Below are 22,720 nucleotides of genomic sequence, written 5' to 3' on the forward strand. Positions count from 1 at the left end.
CGAGTGCTCTATTTAATATAGTTGGTTTTTAAAGGTATGATTAGGCTCCTGGACCAGCCACCGAGAGAGGGTGAGTTGATGGTTGAAGACCATTTTAGTTTGTATTGTTTCGTCGTTTGCTCCACCCCAGAGGCTAGGTGTTCCGCCCTCGGTGTCCCGTCCCGTTTCCTTTAGGAGGAAGTCGACAAGGTATAGAGCACTCGAGTTCCATCACTATGGTGGAGTATTGCAATTTGTAGTGAGAAAAACAGAAGTTGTAGATAAAAGAAAAGAAAAGATCGTCGCCATGTTTGTGTATGTGTGGGCCGAAATGTGTGCAGTGAATATCGTCAGAGGTATCTCTAATTCCACTCCGTTGTATTTGGAGAGTTGACGCCACAAATTCCTCCGCAGATACGCAAAAATCTGCCGCCAACGATCGGAAACCTAATAATGCATAAAAGTTTGACGAAGGGACGCGGGTGGCGATGAAGCATGGTGGGGTACTCTGGTGACAGTTAACGGCTTATCTCGTATGGACCAGGCAGGGCCTCGCAGCTCAAACAGCCAGCGTGTGTCAACAGCGGTTATCACTCGCAGCAGCCGAGCACAAGGCCCCCACTTAGCACGCAGCGCTCACGGAGAACCAACCTTCTTTGGTCTGCTTCAGCAGAAACAAAGAGGAGGGGGGACATGGGGGGGGGGCAATATCCTTGATAAACAGCAATCCCCAAGTTATGTACATACAAGACGTTCACGCTATGTTTGTAGCACCTCTGCAGATCTGTGAATTTGATGCTGCGGTGTGTCCGGTAGATGACTAGGACTTGAGAACCAAAGTGAATTTCTTGTGGTCTGTTTACAATCAATGCATCTGCAAGGTGCTGGTCTCCGATTAACATTAAGTCTTCCAATGGATTCTATCCAAAGTACAGACCAAAAGTAACTAATTTTTAATTTATGTCCATTCAGTTCAATGTCGTTATGTACCAGCCTTGAATATGCTAAAGAACAATTTTCTCAAAAAACTAAATTATCTGCCAGAGTCTCTATTTCAGGAAGAAAAAAAAAAGAAGTTACGTTTCAACCCTCTATCAGGGTCTTTCTCAGACTTGAAACCAAACTGAAATGAAACAAAATTCAAATAGGAAGATATATATATACACACACAGCTCAGTCTATAGACACAAGAATCTTTAATATGCTGAAGTAACATTTCCCTCGTCGATTTCCAATCTTTGCAGGAGTCCTGAATGTGTACGTAATATCCCCCCCACCCCACCACCATTTCCATATCTCTGGCAATGGCGTGTCCAGGATATTCGAAAGGCGGAGGGGTTAAAATTCATATTTATTAATAGCCAGTCCTCATTTTGCCATCTTTTCCTGCCTTTGACGTTTTTTTTTTCTGGAATGCTGGACAAAAGGAAAGGGGTTTGACCCCCACCACCCCCACTTTGGCACACCACTGCTCTCTGCGTAACCCATCTTTATCCAAAAGCTTTTAGCAATGTGCTCCCCTTTGTAGAAGAAAACACTAACTACTCGGAACTGCAGCCAACAATCTTCTTCAAACGCATGGAGTTTCTGCAAAACCTCAATTTTTTTTTCACTTTTTCTTGAAATACTGTTTTGCAAATTACTAATCACTGTAGATCATAATAACGGTCTTAATTATTATGGTATGTGATTATCAAATGCATCACTGGTATCTCATTGTAAGTAAATGCACTAGTTTTGCTCTGGTAAGCCTGTTGGGAAGCATCTCTTTATAACCATGTAATTACACTTAGCGTGACATAATCGCTTCATATCTCATAATCTCCTTCCCGAATTCGCTTTTTCCTTGAAGTGATAACAATGCTCTTCTTATTAACTTTAAAATCAAACTGAAATGTAACTGTACGGAGAAAGAGAAACATTTATTCCCGGCAACTATAGACTAAACAACGGAGGTGTTGTTTATTTTTCATTTCTGATCATGTTGGCAGCTTTTGACCAGTCTCCCCTTGAGACTCTACGACTGGAGAAACAAACCGGTGACGTCACTAGAAAATTTCGTATGGGGTCAGCTCGAGGGTGTATGAAATATTTTTATGTGGGGTCTACTTCCTTTGGTTCTCATGGATACCAAAATACTCTCTCTCTATCTCCTATGTCTTTACCTCTGCCTGTTTCTCTCTCTTTCACACTATTTCTCATTCCCTCCATCTCTTCTTCCCTTTCACTCTTGTGTTTCATTTTCTGTCCCCAGAGGCACTGCCAGGATTCTTATCTTTGAAAAGGTGTGTTGGAGAATCCTTTGAAGGGTAAACTACTATTCTGCCAGTATGTATATTAATTCTGAGCACCCAATTTTTGCAACTTTTGACAAAATGTCATGGTACACCTTGAACCCACATACCACAAAATTTAGGCTTTTCGCAGTGACTATAGATTATCTGCAAATAGTAGTAAAATTCGTGAGAAGCACTAAAAAAATCACGTAAATTGCTAAATTTGTAAGTAAATCACATTCTACTTAGTATGAATAAAAATGTGTTTTGCGTGTCATTTAATCCAATTTATAAGCAATATTGCATTGTAATGCAGTGTAATTTTATTTACAAGACGCTGGCTGCGTCAACGTTCCCTTCTCTCGATGCCTCATTTTCTATCCCTTTCAGCCCGTGTTCATTTTCAGTCCCTTTCACCGCGTGTCTAATTTTCTGTCCCTTTTCCCGGTGTGTTTCATTTTCTTATACTTTTACCCATTTCATTTTCTTGTCCCTTTCCCTGTGTATTCCATGTCTTTTGTCCCTTTCTCTTTATAACTCATATTCTGTTAATTTCAAAGCTGAAGCCCACACAGTGGCGACGCCCCTCAGGGAAACTATGCCCCTTCACACAAACTAATACAATATCCTTCATTAGACTTCCAGGTAAAAATCCATATCTGTGAATGGATAACAACGTATGAATACATTATAACATGGACGACAGTGCCGTTGACATTATTGTAGGGGTCGAAAGCATGTCGTGTTAACTGAAGTTTCACAAGCCACCGTCCTTAACAGAACAGGCTAAACCAATAAAGGGCAACCTGTCTCTTCTTGCTACCTAGGCTCCGGCGGATCAATGCAAACGCAACATCCAACGAAAACAAAAGTCAGAAAACAGGGGTAAGCCTACCCTTTGAGAGCGCCCTACAGCGTCTTAAACATACATGTCTGTTGAACTCTTTGAAGTGAATACTTTACGCCGGGCTTGAATTATTCGGGAGAAGGCGCCAGGTTTTGGAAGGGAAAGCCAATCACATATTCTCTTTCTCCCTTCTTCTTAGCGCCAATGTGAGGGCGAGGACAGTCATTTGTCTTCAACTTCGGACAGCAAAATGCCCCCTCCTTACGATGAACAGAGCTTCTAAAAGATTGGAGGAAAGTAAACAAATAATTGTCTGGTGGTGCAAACATCTTTTTGTACTACTTGGAAGCTTAACTAATTGCTGTGTGTGTGCGTTCATATCCATATCCACGAAAAACTTATGTTTATACTATCGTAGTTATGTCAAGATAGTTTATTCAAAACCGAAAATCGGGTTTCGTAATAGTTACATTTCGAAACAGATCATCCACATTACGATTTTCAAAATAGATTTCTCCACGTATAAGTTTCGTGTTTGTGTTTTTGTTATTTTACGTCTCTTTGCTGCCACTTTTAGCTTGTAGTGATGATTAGATGACACCGATGAAAGGACACTACGAAGGAACACTCATGCCCAAATAGGTACTCGAACGCGGGAAATTCTACACTCGCCTCAATAAATACTCCGGCAGTTTGTTTCTTTATATGGCATATTTGCCGAAGATACAATTCAACATACAGGTATTAATATACGTTGTATAAAACACAACTTATTACTAACTTCGTTGACACTGTACGTGTCGATTTGCAAAACAGATTTTCAAGGTTGTACGGTTTCCAATACAGATCTCAAAAATTAAAAACGTCCAAATTCAACACAGTAAATTTAAACGAACAAGGTTCACTGAGAACTATGTTAGACACTCGTTATACCTTATAACGCAACCCCCCCCCCCCCCATGTATAGCATTATTCACAATTCCCAATTAAACAGAATAACATCCCTGCAAATTACTCAATCTCCTTGGCCTATCACATTATTTGTAAATGTCTAACAAAAAATAATGTTCGCAAAAAATGAATGCTTACGAAACTCGTAGAAATAAAAAAAGCCAAAAATAAATATAGTGCCAAAATAATAATAATAAATAGAACTTCGAGAAAATTTAATGAGGTTAAATATGGTGCCAAAAAACAAGACTACGAAAAATGTTAGGGACTGTAAAGGCAAATTTAGTGTCAAGATTATCATAGATCGGGACAGTTGGTAGTGTCTAGTAGAACAGCAGCCTGAAAACTACAGGGATTCGAACCAAAACCTTCGCACCACGCAACAGCAAGCGTCAGCCACAGCAGGTGGAACTGATTGCTGCTAATCACGAACTAGAAACACATAACGAACCGGTCCCGTGTTCAGCGAGGGACCGATTCATACACTGAACCTCGAGCGTCCACTGCGAGAGCGCACACGGCAGGCTTCCTGCATTCTCTGTCGAGGCTATTATCGTGGCAACAAATCAACTCAGTTAAGACCATTTTCAATTATTTTTACGCTAATATTAAACACTGCGACATAATTGCTAATGAAACTTGCATAGAAGCTTGGGAAACGAAATAATTAGGAAATTGAAACGTATAAAATTGCATATAATTAGGCAGTCGCCTCTGCATTCAAGATACAAACAGAGAACAAGCGTTATTAATCATTGTCGACATTAATGATAGAATAATCACGCCTGCTGTCAAAACAAATGAAAACCACGAAGCGAAAATTACGGCATATTTTATCATGTGCTCGTTTGACCGCAGTCTCTCTTGCGCATGAAGAAAAAAACAACTTAGGCTTGCAGACCACACATTCCGGCTTGCAAACATGACACATGTAGACTCTCCCCTTTGACCTCCGACCCGCTTGCGAAGTTCCGCCGGGCGTTTGATCTCCGTTGGTAACCGTGCGCGCATATATCATTAGAATCCGTGGGGATTTAATCATGTTAACAACACTGGGTCAATGACAGCGTGTTCATCAATATCCCAAGTCTCATCTTTATTGAAAAGTTGTTCTTGCGGGCATGTCAGTCATAGAATATGAAGATACTACTGTATTTGTGGAATGGTGGCCGATAAGACCTTCCAGAATAAGCGAATTACGAAAACTGTTTGCTTGATTGATTTTGATTGATTGATTTGCTTATTTTATTTAACATTTTGTGCCACATTTGGCTAATTTGCGAAGACTGGGGTGGGTGATGATATGATGAAATTGATGAATGGACACTCAACAAACATCCATGCCCAGTCCAGGATTCAAACCCCGGATGCGTATTTCACATGTGCACATTGAAATAGAGATTGGGGGCGTGATTTGTGTATGAATGCTTCCTATTGGCTAGCAGACTGCCTCAAGGATCTATTGCAGGATAGGACACTGACATTTTTTTTATTAACTTGTGCGAACACTTTTGTAAACCACAGACTACTATACCCCAGCACAAGCAGAACCATCTGGTGGGGGAAGACAACGAACTCCAATAGTAAGGAACTATCGATTAAATAACATATCGATATTTAGGCTCAATACTCGAAAATGTAATAGACTATCTTCTTGGAAATAAAAAAGGTATTGGGTCAATTTCCGGTTTCCGTAAGGTGCAAGCAAGAAACATTTTTAATTCTTACTTTAAAAATCTGTCAAATACGTAGTGCCAAAACCTTAATTTTCACTATGTAAGCGAAAGCGCGGCTATTTGTTTTAAAAGAGTTCTTACAAGCCACATATTTCACATTGGATACAATAACACAAGATAAAGATAAAATAGTTCAAACAAGAGAAATAGATGGCAGCATAAAGTGAAAGAAAATAAGTATATGTTTGGATGCTAAGTATTGATTTAGTGAAAGTAAAGCTATAATAGAAAAATGTAGAAAAAATGCAAGCAATATATAAAAGGTAGGTAGCAGATGGAAAATTAAAATATAAGTGGTTTTAATCATTCAACAATTTAAGCCTGTAGTCAATTGTTAGGTACGCTCATACTAAAAAAAGTAAAACAAATACTGTTTGGGATGGAGACATCTCGAGATACTAACCATATCAGCAAAGATGGAAAAGTACCTTCATGAGACGGTTGTGTCCGTCGGTCAGTGTCAACTATCTGTATCTCAGGAAATACCAGAGCTACAACGAAATAAAATTTGATGGCCAGATGTTTCAACGCTGACAATCAATCAAAAGAGGGCCTGCGGATGCCTCGAAAACCAGCACATGTGAAGGTCTAATATTGTCTACAATTCAACACCCAGCAAGTGCTACAATGGATGGATTAAACAAAATAGTGACAATTCTTCTTTGTAGCTAATCAGTGGTGATTTATTCATTCTAGTTTCTTTTTTACTTTTAACCACTGTTATTTTTAAAAAAGATATTTACCTACGTTTCGGAGGCTGAATCTGCCTCCGTCTTCAGGGTAGCGTGTAGTCGTTAGGTTACATAAATGGTTGCCTAGGAGGATTATTCTTGGTGGCCTAGGCTCCACCGCGTCTGTCGGTCACAAGAACCTCTATATACATAAAATCGTGACCGTGACGTGGTCATCTGACAAAGTGGAGCCTGGGCCACTCATAATCTTACCTGGCAATTTTATGTATATAGAGGTCCTTGTGACCGACAGACGCGGTGGAGCCTAGGCCACCAAGAATAATCCTCCTAGGCAACCATTTATGTAACCTAACGACTACACGCTACCCTGAAGACGGAGGCAGATTCAGCCTCCGAAACGTAGGTAAATATATTTTTTTTAAATAACAGTGGTTAAAAGTCCAAAAAACTAGAATGAAAATAGTGACAACATAGTACAGTTTTCAAATGAATTTCTTACCGAACCCCAAAACACCCACATTGTTTCACTGTGGGAGACATTGTACACGGTTGGCATGATCATCAGTGACCGCAGCAAGGAATGGAAAATTATCTGGAGGTGTAATGTTTCCCTCTAAATAGCTCAAGTAAGGAAAGTAAGGAGGGTGTTCCTATATCTCCCAGGAGAATCTTGACAGAGGGAGCAAGGTGCCACCTTGCATTGTCATGAAGGAATGACCATCGTGGATGTGTTGTGCCCTGAACGAGTTCCCTGCCTTTGCGGTATGGTTCAACCTATCGATACGACAAAGATGAGTTTTCAAATGCTTCACCCAGTTCCTGAAAACATTCTTGTGCGTTATGCTCTCGATCAATTTTTATCCACGAACGCACTCCACTTTCGTAAATATGTCTTATGCACTTATCTTCTGCATTTCAAGGGAGTGCTCTCTTGATACATAAATAGACAACTAACAAATTCACTTATTTGTTCTACAGTCCACCACCAGCTACCAAACACACAGCACGATCTCCCCCCCCCCCACACACACACACGCAGGTCACGTGACTTCAATGTAGCCAATTCTTTTTTGTCCAACCCTTGCAGATGAACGGAACAAATTATTTGGATTAGTCTAGTTAACAATATCAAGTGGTTTTGATATGTCCTCTACAACAGGAGGTGGAAGATGAGTAGTAGCTTCATGCGCACAAGATTGAAAAGCATAGAGTCGGTCTCCGTGGTGGAGTGATTAGCACTACAAAGCCAGAGGTTCTAACACTGCTTAGGCATAAACGTATCACCGTATTTGTCCCATTCTATCAGTTCTTCATTCAACCTCATCATTGCAGATTAACCCAAGAGGTAGAAAAGCGAAGTATAATAACCGAAATGAAAAATGAGAAGCATGAAGTGCGTCATATGATAAGCTCGCATTCAATGTACCCTCACGATATAGTCAATGACGTGAAAGATAAACGAGCTGTTCCTTCTATTACAAGAGTGTATACTCCCTGTCCATACAAGGGTATTTTCATAGCAAATTTATTTCTGATAGTTTACAGCAAAATTCAAATTGTTCATCCAATTGTAAGAATGAGCAATTGTGAACAGTCCAGTTGACGCTAAGAATCCTGCTGGCTGTGCGAGTAAAAACTCACCATCAAACATGCGTAGTTGACTTACATCGGTTCGCACGTATTATCGTGAGAAATGCGTTACCAGAGAAACCACTTCCCGCCAGACTGCTAGTCGAAAAACGCGAGCAATTTAACCAGAAATATTCGCACGCAATTACTTAGCGATAATAATCGCACAATGCGTTATTCAAAGCCTTGCACTTTGCGAGCTATTACTCCATCTCCGGCTGCAAGTTCATTTTCCTGTGCAGACGATGGAAATATAAACTATCCCTAAACTCTGTGGAAACGATCGACACACCCCTAACATCCCCTAAAATTTTCCACAAAGGCCCAATTTATGAACACTTAGGCTCCAAATTTATACTTGGAACTCCATAGTCACGAACTCCCCCCCCCCACACACACACACAAACATGGAAAATTCTGTACAGACATCAACTGTCCCTAAAACGTTTGGAGACTATGGAATGAACTGTCCCTAAAGCTTTTGCAGACTGTGGAATCAACTGTCCCTAAAGCTCTTGCAGACTATGGAATCAACTGTCCCTAAAGCTCTTGCAGACTATGGAATCAACTGTCCCTAAAGCTCTTGCAGATTATGGAATCAAATGTCCCTAGAGCTCTTGCAGATTATGGAATCAAATGTCCCTAGAGCTCTTGCAGACTATGGAATCAAATGTCTCGAAAGCTTGTGCAGACTATGGAATCAAATGTCTCGAAAGCTTGTGCCGAGACTATGGAATCAACTGTCTCTAAAGCTTGTGCAGACTATGGAATCAACTGTCCCTAAAGCTTTTGCAGACTATGGAATCAACTGTCCCTAAAGCTTTTGCAGACTATGGAATCAACTGTCCCTAAAGCTTTTGCAGACTATGGAATCAACTGTCTCTTAAAGCTTTTGCAGACTATGGAATCAACTGTCTCTTAAAGCTTTTGCAGACTATGGAATCAACTGTCCCTAAAGCTTTTGCAGACTATGTAATCAACTGTCCCTAAACCTTTTGCAGACTATGGAATCAACTGTCCCTAAACCTTTTGCAGACTATGGAATCAACTGTCCTTAAAAGCTTGTGGAGACGATGTTCCTAAGCTCTGTGCATACGTTGGAAATGAAATGTGTTTAAGCTCTGTGCATACGATGGAAATCTAAGCTCTATGCATACGATGTAAATCAAATTTCCCTAAGTTCTGTACAGACGATGGAAATCAACTATCACCAAAACCTATGGAGACGATGGAAATCTCTAAATTTCTACGAGTATATAGGTGCGAAACCCTTGTCGGTACTTCGCTGACTGCCGTCATGGGTTTGCGATCGTTGTAATCAACAGCCTATAAAAATGGAAGGGAGGAGGAACTGTCGTCGCATTACGTCAGTTATTTCCTTTTACTTCTTCCGCCATTTTTTTGCTCCCTGCCAGACAAGAGCACCGTAGGAGCATTATCGCGGGACATGGGACACAGGATGTGCGGGGGTAGAGAGGAGGGCTGATTATTACATGCACGCAGGGCTTCCCTTCTGTGCAAGTGTAACAGGAAATCATTGCCGAGTACAATATTAAATCACAATTATCTATTATAGTTAGCACAACATAACCATGGCCTTTATTCGCATGTGTGTATAGGAAACGTGCAGGAACTCTGAACGTCCAAAGGATTTCTCATGTATTTCTTCCAGTATCTGATAAGCTCACAGTCAGGAATTATAGAATCACAAACATATTATTATCAAATTAACCAGTACTGAGAAAAGTTTAAAAGCAGTGTCCAAGAAAAGGCCATACTATTGCTCTATGAAATGTAGCAAGTTCATAATGTAGCTTAGTACTTAATTATGTATTTGATAACTAATTTGTTGATTGATTGATTTGTTGTTTTAAGTCCACTTTATGCACAGAAAGGCTAATGGCAACTGGACCTACAGTTTAAAGTGGGATCCGAACCACTATGTGCCTCCACCGGGTATCGAACAACTAATTTGTTATTACTTTATTGTTATTAATGCGGTTGTTACTAAGCAGCACATTTTGCACAATAAATACACAACTATAAATCTGTCCAGCGTGGATTTCTATCTAATCGGAGGTCTCTTTCTCAAAGTTGGTTTTCCTCCTGATTTCGAAAAGGCAGTTTGCTTTCTCCCATCACATCAGGTATTTATTTATATACCACGCTACACATGTTATAGGTTTCAATAACACATGTGTATTGTATATAGCTACTTAAGACTGAGTGACTTACGTTTTCAAGACATTGTTCGCGAATCGCTTAGTATCAGTGTTTACATGTTATGTTCCCCTAACTAGATTTTTGAACAAATTTGTTATGACATTTAATATTTTCTTTGAAAAATGTTTGTGATAGATAAGATCTAATTACATTTTTTAAATCAATACCAAAGCATTTGTTGCATTTTCCATCACATTTTGATGGTAAACATAACGTATTGGGGGGGAAGGCGCGAGAGGGGGTGGGGGGTGGGGTCATCTACAATCAGAAAATTTTCCGGTCCCCTTTACTTCTCGCTAATTTCTTTCTGGTACCGTCACTGTCCGACGGAAGATCCAAAATTTCGGTGTTGGCCCAGCATCATTGAGGTAAATTGGGGAGCTACTTGAAAGACAGAAAATATCGATGATGGGACTGTATGCTAACCACACGTCGACCAATGAAAAAGCATCTTAACAGGCCTTGGCCCTCAAGTGTTCTGCTGCACCACTATCGCTTGATGCAAGATCGCCAAAAACATTTCTCAACAATCAGATTTTGGTTTTAATGCAGCCTAGTGCGAAAGCATTTTGCATAGTGATACTATTAGAAACGTGGCATGATCATACTACAAGGACCACCCCTTTTTAAAAAGTTTCAACGGACAATACCAACCTAATTGAAAATCGTTCCATTCCCTGCTCTCCCAGTAATCGACGCAGAACAACAGTCCTTGTAGCGGACACGGAGAGGTGAGCTCAGGAGTTGCCCAGCGACTCCGATGCACACCATTAATATGGGCAAAAAAAGGGGGGAAGGCGGCCTAACCAATACGACAAGAAACTGAAGCAAATTGGTGGGATGTACCAATCTTTCGATTAACGCCTCTTCTCTTTCGGATCTTCCCGTCACATCCTCAGCTGGGTTGTCTTTTCAACTCTCCCCTCCACATCCATGCATCACAGTTACCAGTCTCTCAACCGTGACCCTGAATAATTTGCACACGAGCCAGGTAGTTATCTTTTTTCCAGTTCCCAGAGCATTTTAAATTACTAATTTCATCGCGGAATTTAATGATAATATGTAATGTTGTTACAAGGATAATTTTATGTGTAATACCAAAGTATCACCTCAAGAGTACGGCGCAACTTGCAAATGTATCAGACGCAAGAATGACAAATGGACAATGTTAAAGAGAATTTACACCGCTATTAAAAAAGAGTTGTAAACAGAACGTTTAATATTCTAATATCTTTATTAGTGCAGAGGCAAGGGGTATCACACGGGCCGTTATGGAATGCTGAAACGTTTGCAGACTGCCAAAAGGTCCCCACGGCTTCGTGTAATTATAGCCCCGTTAAGTTGCATTGTTCAACAATAAATAAATTCAGTTTCGACTAGGGATGGACACAAAATCCGGATAGAACCGATTTGATGGAAGGATTTGTAGATAAGATGAAATGCGACGAATAAAAGAACATGTTGATAGCCCGTAAAACGATAAAAATATCCGGATAATGAATGCACACATTCGGATATCCGGATATTTCGAATAATCAGAATATCGGATATCCGGACATGCTAGCTTCGATGCCCCCCCCCCCCCCCCCAGGATGAGAAATTCGGATAGTATGTGCAGAGTCTTGGTGATGAATGTCGGGTAGAGAGAGAGAGAGAGAGAGAGAGAGAGAGAGAGAGAGAGAAAAAGAGAGAGAAAGAGAGAGAGAGAGAGAGAGAGAGAGAGAGAGAGAGTCAGTGTTTGCAATCCGAACATTCAGGTGACTTCAGCTTCGGATATTCACCGAATGATTCCGCGCTGAATCCATCAGATTCCACCTCTTGCACCACAAACAGGGGCTGGTGCAAGCGGTGGATTGTATGAATTGTGGGTAATTATAGTCTGCTAACGATGAGCTACAATGGCGTCGATGAGAAGAATGAAAGTAAATTGCGGGTCGGAAATCTACAGAATAAATGTGTGTTCTGTCACTGCACTTGTAAGTAGAAATAAATCTTCCTCTTCCTTCGTGCTATCCTTAGTTGTTCTTTTAAGTTCATTCAACAACGGTATTTCCATAAAAACAGAAGCAACAGCCGAAACTGCAGAGTAAAGAGCAACTGTAGCCTCCATTTTGAAACAATTTGTGATGAAAATTCGAACGTAAGTGGTGTAATAGGCGATGACGTCAACTGAAGCTTCAGCGCTGAAAATCCGAAGGTACTGAATGTATCCTCGGTGTCCAGTTAAAGGGCATATTCTTTGAACAAAAAAAGTCCAGCTGCTGAACCAACCAACTCAACATCCAACAGGCACCAATGAAACGCCAAGAGATTTGGTTGATGGCCACGAGGGAGGGGTCATTAGTATGGCGAGGTCCCGAGGATCATGGCGAGTAAACACCACTTTCCAAACAGCAGAGAAGTACCTCGAGATAGCATACCTTAACTATATGTTGTTACTACTAGTCATTACGCAATTTAAATTTAACAAATAAGCATTTTGCATGTAACATACACTTGAATAAGTCTCCTGGCATCTCAAGCAGTAAACAGCAAGACAAATAGGACCGGAAATGAGTAGGACACCACCGCTCGTCAAGTAATGAAGTGGTTGAATGCAATATAAACAGCCAGCGTTAAAACATATGTGGATTATTTGCAAAGTTGTGTACATAAACAAAGGGCGAGTCATCGGCGTAAGTGAGGGTATGCTCTCTCGCTCAAGATTGGATGATTTTAATTTTTTCATGCACGCACTTCAACTGTTATCCATCACCCGGCACTACCCTTCCCCACACGCCCTTGCTTGCTACGAAAATACAGGAGAGCTCGGAATGGGGTTCGAAATGGAGGATCACCGAGTTCAAGAACCACTGTTAAGATCCTCACCGATAATTAACATCAACAATACAGTAACAATAACCGAGATGTAAACAACACGCCTGCAATTAGCATTAAGATTGGATAATGTTATTTGTTGGTTGTAGAAAGCAAGTGTATAAGAGGGTAAGTTCGTGCATGGAAGTTCCTGCCTATTAAGATGCAAAGGCAACTTCCAGCATTCCGACGTACACACTCGACTAAATATTGCAATGTAGAAATCACGAAAATATGTGGTGAACATTAGGTTATGGCAGTTACTAGCCTGGAAATAAGTGGCAAGACTGTTAAACCCCCCTCGGTAGGCATCAACCATATTGAGTACGGGCTCTGGGGCATAATACACATGCGGGGATGTGAAGAAGGGGGAGTGGGTGAGAATAAAAGCGAGGACAAGACAGAAAACAGAAGACAAAAAGGTAGTATAATGAAAAAAATTAATAAGAGAGGGAGTAAGCAAGAAAATGTTTAATCTGGGACATATGATGGAAGGTGAAATTTAAAAACAGAATAATTTATAAGGTCTATAAATAATTGTATGTAATTATTTATATTCGAACAGTTTCTAATTCTGTTTTACGCTACAGAAAGTTCTCAGAGGCCTGAAACCTGTTAGTAAAAAAAATGTTAAGTAGTTTTCCTCACCAGTGAGAGAATTATAATTGATAATTATGAATCAATATTTGTAGCGTTCAGAAGCATCATTTATACATACTACCAGTAGATACATCAAATATGATCTAATTGATCTACTTCGAACAATGGTCTGACTGAGAACACCACGTCCCCCTTAAAATAAAATAATTTGTAAAATACCGAGCAGAACACCAAGTCTATTTGGAAATACAAACATGAGTTATACAAATGTAATAGAGTTTAAACTTATCGTTAAATGTTAACTTTGAGTAAATATCTTGCCTCGGAACTTTATGAACACACCGAGCTGCTGTTTATTTGGAAGAGTTGATCTGAAACAATGAATTATTATTATTATAAATTAATTAAATGACACGCTGTATTTTCTTAAATTTTCTGGCTGCATTACTATGTATGAAGTCTGTTATACAATGATCAACTTTCCAGCTTAATAATTAACAACCCTGTGCTGCCATCTATGGAGTGTTAATTTCTTTCTAAATGCACGCATGTTGGTTGAAAAGAATAGCAGGAATTATTCTGCTCTTAAGACAAGATTATGTAGTATATTTATCTTTTCGGGGCCCCTGTGGGGGCAGGGGGCCTCAAGATCTTTCCCGCTGTCCTGATAATCAAGTGGGACCCTGCTTCGAATCCGCCGGGGCCCACCGAGTGGAGACAAGAGATTAAAATCTCAATGCTTCAACTTACAGGACGGTATATATTCCTATTCATAATTTCATAAGAGTGCCAGTGTCATTTACTGTCGCACGAGGCCATCCGAAAGTTTCACCTGTCAACCGTATATTACTACTCACTAAACTTGCACTTTCTATTACATGTAATTCAAACATAACAATTTAATAAAACACCAACAATACGTTATCTTTTAGCCACAATAACACACGGGACACTTTCACTCCAATAAATGAGACATTAATGTAAGTTATTACTATTTCCACAGTATCATCCTCGGGATTTATACCTACTGCTTACTCCTGGCATTCGTGTTGAATGGCAAATTCGTGCATTCAAGTACACAGTCCTATTTGAGTAACCTGGACATATATCGTATTTTTGTCATGAAAATGGTTGCTAATTTCCCATTTGTGGTCCCAGTGTAAATTGTAAGGATAGGTAAACAAATGTTTCAACATTAACAATAAAATAAAGTTCTACTAAATGTCGCAGCACGAGGTTTTCCCTCTTCCCCACTCATCTAGGAAATGAACCCATTCTTCACACATGGGAGAGCACACTGCCATACTCCAAGTATCTACAGGTAGGTAACATGGGCTAGATATATCCATATAAGTCTTCGCTCTGCTAAGGACAGGAAGATTTTTTTTTTTTAAAGAAGCTTGGAAATTATTATTTTTTTAATAACAAGTATTAGTAATGTCCCTTATAATCCCTTGCATTATTATATGAACCATACTACACTATATGCTTATAAACTCCACATAAAACAGAATAAGGGATCACACATCGAGTTCCATAACTTTTCGACTCTGCCATTGAAAAATTTATATCTTTTATTACAAATAGTCAAATCAACAGTCATTTAATGAATGACTGAGGTACAAAACCAACAGTTTTGGGAGGACCCTTTTTAACTCTGGGCTCCAAAACTGCGGTGTCTCCGGAGACCATAACGCCACCACTAACATTTCATACAGTTGAAAAGTGACTAATTCTTCAACAATGTACCGAATTGAACATGAAAAAATATATTAACTGGTCTGTTGAATTAAATACATGAAGTAATAATAAAGGGTGTCTTGATTTAAAACAAAATTTGAAAATATCAGTGTTGTCAATGTATTATTTTTTTGTGCTTTAGCTTCTCTTACGCAGTTTTCTGACACTTTTGACTAATCGCGACGATGAAGACGAATTTATGATGCACGCACAGGAAGAAACAAACACCTGTGCTCAGTCCAGGATTACAACCAGGGAACCTTCTGGGACGAGACCACGAGTCGACCCGTCAACGCCCTTAGCCTTAACCCGCGCACAGGTATCATTGATACAAGAAGCAACAGAGTCTCTTGGGAGAGATAATTTTGGGGGATGGAACGCGAGCCTTCCGAACGAAAGTCAAACGCATCACCGCGACGTAAGCCAACCGCACCGCAGCCATATTTGCAGCATTGGCCTGGACGCAGCGGCGCTGGTGTCGACTGTAAGCCACGGTAGTTCGCATATTTTCCGAGGTTACAGATCTCTTGGCGCTGGCATACCGCTGTTTTCGAGCCCCAAACCTCGAGAACTAAATCCAAAAGCGTTAGGGGCGCCATACGTTATGAAAATTTATCTCAAGTTTAGGGCAACGCACGCGTAATAAACATTTCAAATCTACAAGACGAGCGTGTAGTTATTATCAAAAGAGTCACTTAGGGCTTACAACAGCCTATAAGTTTCAACAATTTCCCGCTCAAGTCACGTGAATAATGCGAGGTACGCCACGATAAAACCCGAGCAAGGGTGCCCGCCGTCCAATCTTGGGGTATTACGTTATGTACACATTCCTTCGTCAATTTGTCATCCTCTTTGGTGCCGTTGGGGGACGAAAAAAAAGAATAGGGGAGGGAAAAGTTCGCAAAAACCTAACTTCCACGGCGTTATCGTCTCGACCGTATGCGATTAATAAACGTGCCCGGTGGCTTCACGGTAATATTCATACGGAATCTGTGTATTTGCATCCCGATATTGCGGAATATCACGCACGGCATTCTGGGATTAAGTTGCCGGACGGTGTAGGCTGGATCCCGAAGTGACACGCCGACAAGATTTCGACTCACGCACAACGCCGTGCATTGGCCGATAAAAAGTGTCGAACGGAAAGCCAAATATATTTTAAGAGGGGGGGATTGACTCCCTGCCTCGGAACCCCCTGCCTTGGTGATAGCCGCTTACGTCACCAGAAGTCCAGGAGATTATCCACCGAACACGAAAAGTTTGCAGTCAAGAATTAATGATGCATACAAAATGTGATTCTTGGTGGGAAGTTCGCTGCAATATATATATATATATATATATATATATATATATATATATATATATATATATATATATATATAGCTATTCGTATATACACACACATACATACACAATTTCCTCATTACCATTGGGGTGGGAGGGGAGACGCTAGGATCACTTATGCGTCAAGCGAGTTAACCCCTTAATGAAAATGGACTGACCATTGCAGACTTTACCCCCCTGGATACTGGAGATAACGCTCCTACCTCTGATGCAAGGGGGAGTCTGGATTGAAAATGGAGCAAAGGCTGGACGTCCATTTTGTTTCCCAGTCGTCCTGGAAAGTTCTTGGTATCCCGTGTTCATTAACATGCACGCGTCTAATCCAAATAAAAATGTACATGCCACTGGTTGACAAAGCGTCCAACTTTCGACATTTCAGGAATTCATTGCGCACATCCTTTGTTTGAACCCATGCCGTGTCCAGAAATTTCAAAAGGGAGCATATGACAAATACCGTGTCCAGGATATGTCTGTAAGGAGGATTTTTTTTTAATGCTAGGCCAAAGGGGAGATTGTGTATGATCTCCCCAACTCCTTCCTCGGTCTGGATATGGCTGCAAAGCAATTACAAACTTACTTTCTAGCAGTAGATCCTATATTTTGCTATTTTTTCCTACATTCGATTTTTTAAAGAATGCCGGGTCAAAGAGATATAATGTATGATTTTCTGTGATACTTCATCTCTGCCTACCTTCTTCCATTTCTCCGTTCTCTACTTCAGTATCTCAGTTTCCAGATTCCCTTTCCAAGTCTCCGTTTCCCCATTCCCTTCCTCAGTCTCCGTTTCCCCATTCCCTTCCTCAGTCTCCGTTTCCCCATTCCCTTCCTCAGTCTCCGTTTCTCCATTCCCTTCCTCCGTCTCCGTTTCTCCATTCCCTTCCTCCGTCTCCGTTTCTCCATTCCCTTCCTCCGTCTCCGTTTCTCCATTCCCTTCCTCCGTCTCCGTTTCCCCTTTTCCTTCCTCCGTCTCCGTTTCCCCTTTTCCTTCCTCCGTATCCGTTAGTCCATCCCCTTCCTCCGTTATCTGTTTTTCCATTCCCTTCCTCCGTTATCTGTTTTTCCATTCACTTCCTCCGTTATCTGTTTTTCCATTCCCTTCCTCCGTTATCTGTTTTTCCATTCCCTTCCTCCGTCTCCGTTTCTCCATTCCCTTCCTCCGTCTCCGTTTCCCCTTTTCCTTCCTCCGTATCCGTTAGTCCATCCCCTTCCTCCGTTATCTGTTTTTCCATTCCCTTCCTCCGTTATCTGTTTTTCCATTCCCTTCCTCCGTATCTGTTTTTCCATTCCCTTCCTCCGTATCCGTTTTTCCATTCTCTTCCTCCGTATCCGTTTTTCCATTCCCTTCCTCCGTATCCGTTTTTCCATTCCCTTCCTCCGTATCCGTTTTTCCATTCCCTTCCTCCGTATCTGTCTTTTCATTCCCTTCCTCCGTATCTCTTTCTCCATTCTCTTCTTCCGTTGTACTCTGCCCCTCTTTATATATTTTTCTGTGTATGATTCTTGCTCTACTGTCAATGATTTTGAAAATTTCTCATGGTTATGTAGGTTAGCGAAACCCAACCTACCAGGTGATGACGTACCAGTGTAGAAACAACAACTCGAAACACCAACGTCCCTGCCCGACATAAAATAACAACGTTCAATTCCGTTGAAAACAAGCAATACACGGCAGTTTCCAGGCTCATTCAGATAAAGACAAAATTGAGGTAATTGTGGTCATCATACCAAGCGACCCTGTCAGTTTCCTAAATTCGACACAGGGTAAAGACGATAATTTAGTTTATTTGCTGTTTCCCAGTACATGCGAAGGATGACAACTGTGGAGGCCGTTACGCAACTCTTACATCACGACCTCCAGGCGGCGAATTCGTTACGGAATCTCATTAGAATGCACGGGAAGATGTGGACCTTGTTTCAAAACTCGACACATACTTTTGCGGTTGCTGGGACATCCTCCCACAGACAACGATCTGCAGCAAATGGTGAAATGGATGGTTTCAAGGTAGTGTTCGAAATTACTAGTCACAAGTAGCAACAATTGGACTGTTTCCATTACAATTTTTCGCCACTTTTAGCGACTATGCATTTTTTTAAAAAAATATATTAGACATGGTGGAAAATCTAGTCTTCTAAAAGCAGGAATATGGATTGTCCCAATAATTTCACATCAAATATGTATTTATTCTGGTGCAGTCCGTACACACTAATTTTAACATCTGGTGTTTTTGCTGTCGAATTACATTTGGAAACGAAGTCGTCCGTTTTGGTGTCTACATTATGCATTAATCGCCAAATCACCTTATATATCGTATCAGTAAAATACCTGCACCTACTCTCATCTCCTAGGAGATGATCTTCTTTTGCACACAAACGCTTACAAAATTAACGAACGCTTCACTGAAGTTCGATCAAGCACTGCGTTTTGTTATTTACCAAAGTTTCGGCACCTGCCACTGTACTTTCGTCAGGCGAAATACCGACTTCTATAGATAATACTTTTTGCACATGACAGTATAAATTATGGCTTAGTGCTTCATAAAAAGGCCTCAAAATCTCTGAAACCGAACAGACAATATAACGTTTTATCGGAATTTTCAATTCAAAATTAAACTGAAGTGCATTTATTCTCCCAATACACTACTGTTAATATCAAATATAAAATACTTATAAAATAAAATAATATAATTATAATTGGTCCGATGAAAGCTCAATGTGAAGTCTATGGAACTTTGTGAAAAGAGCAAATACAAGCCATAACAACCAACAATGACAAACATTGCATTGTAAAGGCAGAGAAGCACTACTCAATAAGCCCAAAATAGGAAAACTTTGATCCGCGCAACTTCAAATATAGAATTCAGTTTTCAGTGCATTTTGTCGCCATGTAATCAATATTTTTAAAGCATATTCTAGACAGGTAAATCATTTATGTTATTAATGTCACCTTTAAGTGTTTCTACTAGCTTGCAAGATAATGTTTTGAAATAATTAAGACATTTTGGCGGGAAAGCAACCAGAAACCATGTTTTTAGCACGACAACCATGAGGTGCCAGATAATGCTGTCTACGTTTCGCATATGTGGTTATATATATATGTATGTGTGTATTTAGTTATCAGCAAGTGTGTGTGTGTGTGTGGGAGGGGGGTGCGCTCGTGTATGTGCATGTGCCATCAAGGTGTAACCAACACAAAACCAGTAGCTACATCTACATTTACAGCTTTGAGTACTTACGAGAGAATCTACTTCCGGGTCTGCTATATAGTAAGGCTTTTCTTGCCGTATCTGTAAAGGAATAAAAAATAATTAATTTCATGTTCCACTGTATCATATTACTCAATATAATAGATATTTAGAACTAAGTTTATTACGTACATCTACGTATGTGAACTATCTAGGAAGTGTAGACACACCTATTATAAAATCAACAAATGGCTAATAATTTATTTCCTAAACGTTTCCTGTTTTCATGTTTTATGGGTTATCATTACTAAAGATCATTAATCACTAAAAATGTAGCTGTGCTTCATTGTTATTAACTCTGTTAAGCGCCACTTTTTAGCCACCCGCCCGTGTGTATGTACAGTCGTGGAAAGAACTATTTCCCCAATAAGACTACTGGTTTTAAACGCTCCATGGGGAAAGTACTTTTTTCCATGACTGTACAGCATATGTGAAAATGTTAACTAGGCAGATTCATTGCGTTCGATACTTCCATTTCTTAAGAAACACCTCTTTCGGTAAAGTATTTTTAACGTTGGTATTACAAATCCTTTTATTATGCTTGTCCAATTTAGATAATTTGAAAACTAATAACTATGTAATTTTTCCCTTAAAATAAATTCTGAGTTTCTTTCTGGACACCCTTTATATTAGAGGAACAATTTGAATTTGAAGCCTAGATTTCTGTAAAAACAGAAAAGTGCCAGCAAAATGTTCAAAAATATGAATGGTTTAATTCTTTAAAGACTTATTTTATTTACAAAAAAAAGATCGAATAAGATAAAAAAAAGTCTTAAAACCATATTTCATTGCTAGGCAGCAATAAAACTAAAACAAAATGCCATGGAATACTTAAATACACATTAAAAATCTATTTTATCTTTGCAGTCGAGGTCATTCTTGAACATACAACGCACAGGCTAAGACTGTTTAAAAGTTCGTATTCATTAGTCAAAACATCGATAAAATCCATTTCTCGTATACGTATATTAATTCCGCGATAATTTTGCGAAAATCAGTTTATTCGCCTGTTTACTTCAGTAACTCACTGGCACCAGTCACAAAATTTGCTATACATATAAGCCTATATTCTCGCATGATCCACTGTTACTTTAATAGATTGTAAATAGCCTAGGCCAACAAGAGCCTTTTGTGAAAGGAGGGAGTAAGTCACCGAATAATAAGGGCGAATAAATTATATTTTGGCGCACAAGTAACACTGAATTAAGATGCATTTCCATGTATAAAAAGTAAACTTACTGGATACTAACATTATGTAAAATATTTAGGCATTCAGTTATGTGATTAGGTCAATCAAATGTGTGTCTTTAATATATCCCAATGTCGAATTAGGATTGCTTGCTAATATCTGCATTACAATTAATATGGTGGATTGGAAAGATCATTATACAGTATTTTTCTTTTGGTATTCCAAGGGAAACTTGTGGCAACATTAACTTTCATTCAAATTGTTTGCAAACTGTTGGTTAGTCTCATTTTATTATAAACCCTCCACGACCCTTGAAAAAAAAGGTCAATTACCATCTCCTCTAGCCTCTGAGTAACTGCACGATAGGCGGAATAACGCTGTAATGTTATTAATTCAGCTTTACAGCCGAGTCCTGTGAGAGGCCTATTTCATCAGTCATCATTTTTCCCACGCTTATGAGAAATCACACGAGTAGGTAGTTATTTTGTTATTCGCACGCCATTAGGATAGCACAGCTTAGCTGTCCCTCCCCCACATTTTTTTTTTTCTTTTTACAATTTCTGGGTGCTTGCCTCCAGGCACTGCCATGTCCGAATGAAACAGTTTGCTGGCGAAATAGAATTACGACGGTGGTAGTAATGATACTTTACACGAGGTTATAATCTCGGGGAAACGACAAGGTAATTTGCAAGCCAGTCATGAAACGTATTAGCTTAGAAATATATGTATTTCGTTTGTCGTATTTTCTCACTCTTTGACACCAAACTGGTCGCCTCTGGGCGCGTCAAGTTCTTGCATAACGTTATGGTTCGTGTGAAGTGCATACGTCACAATTACGGTCCTGTGTTCAACACCTGGATAAGTTGACCAGATGTTTAAAAACAATGAAACGCGATATTTTCCTGAAGGGAAAAACGGGACAGCAAATGTACACAGTTTAATATAAAAACTGTTTAGTTATAAATACTATGTTTGAAAACTATTATAAATACTATGTTTGAAAACTAATCAAACAAATAAACACTGAAAATGACGTTCATAATATGGACCAAGCAGTCCTTTAGAATTAAGTCATTAATTGATATTTTGCCGATGAATGATCTTCAGTATATCCTCTTTTCAAATAATATTTTGTAAAAGTTTATATATGAGTGATTAAAGTTCACCTTATTAATCAACATAGCTTTCAAAATTTGTACTGAAACCATTCATGTACGAAAACACTCAGTGAGGGCATTAGTTCCAGATAAAAAGAAAAGAAACCACTATTTTAAGAAAACTAGAATATGGTACATTGTTGACACTGAAATGTGAAATAATTTCTACCCAACAATGCCTTAGTTCACAGTATGTGTATGTATTGTTGCAGTAACTCTGTGCCGATAAGTCATTGTCACGAAAAGGGGCTCTTCAGGA

General features: G+C 39.7%; 1 protein-coding gene across 12 annotated transcripts in view; it reads right to left on the reverse strand.

Annotated features, from left to right (window-relative positions):
- The window catches only part of hth (Meis homeobox homothorax), a 493,174-nt gene that overhangs the window by 421,016 nt on the left and 49,438 nt on the right, over window positions 1-22,720 (reverse strand). For all 12 annotated transcript variants that reach the window (XM_083118885.1, XM_083118892.1, XM_083118883.1 and 9 more), the window contains exon 4: window positions 20,107-20,157. In XM_083118885.1, coding sequence (XP_082975011.1) covers window positions 20,107-20,157 — 51 coding nt within the window. The remainder of the gene's footprint in view (window positions 1-20,106; window positions 20,158-22,720) is intronic.

The sequence above is a fragment of the Lepisma saccharinum genome, chromosome 3 (assembly GCF_977018435.1).
Source record: "Lepisma saccharinum chromosome 3, izLepSacc3.1, whole genome shotgun sequence".
Lineage (NCBI taxonomy): Eukaryota > Metazoa > Arthropoda > Insecta > Zygentoma > Lepismatidae > Lepisma > Lepisma saccharinum.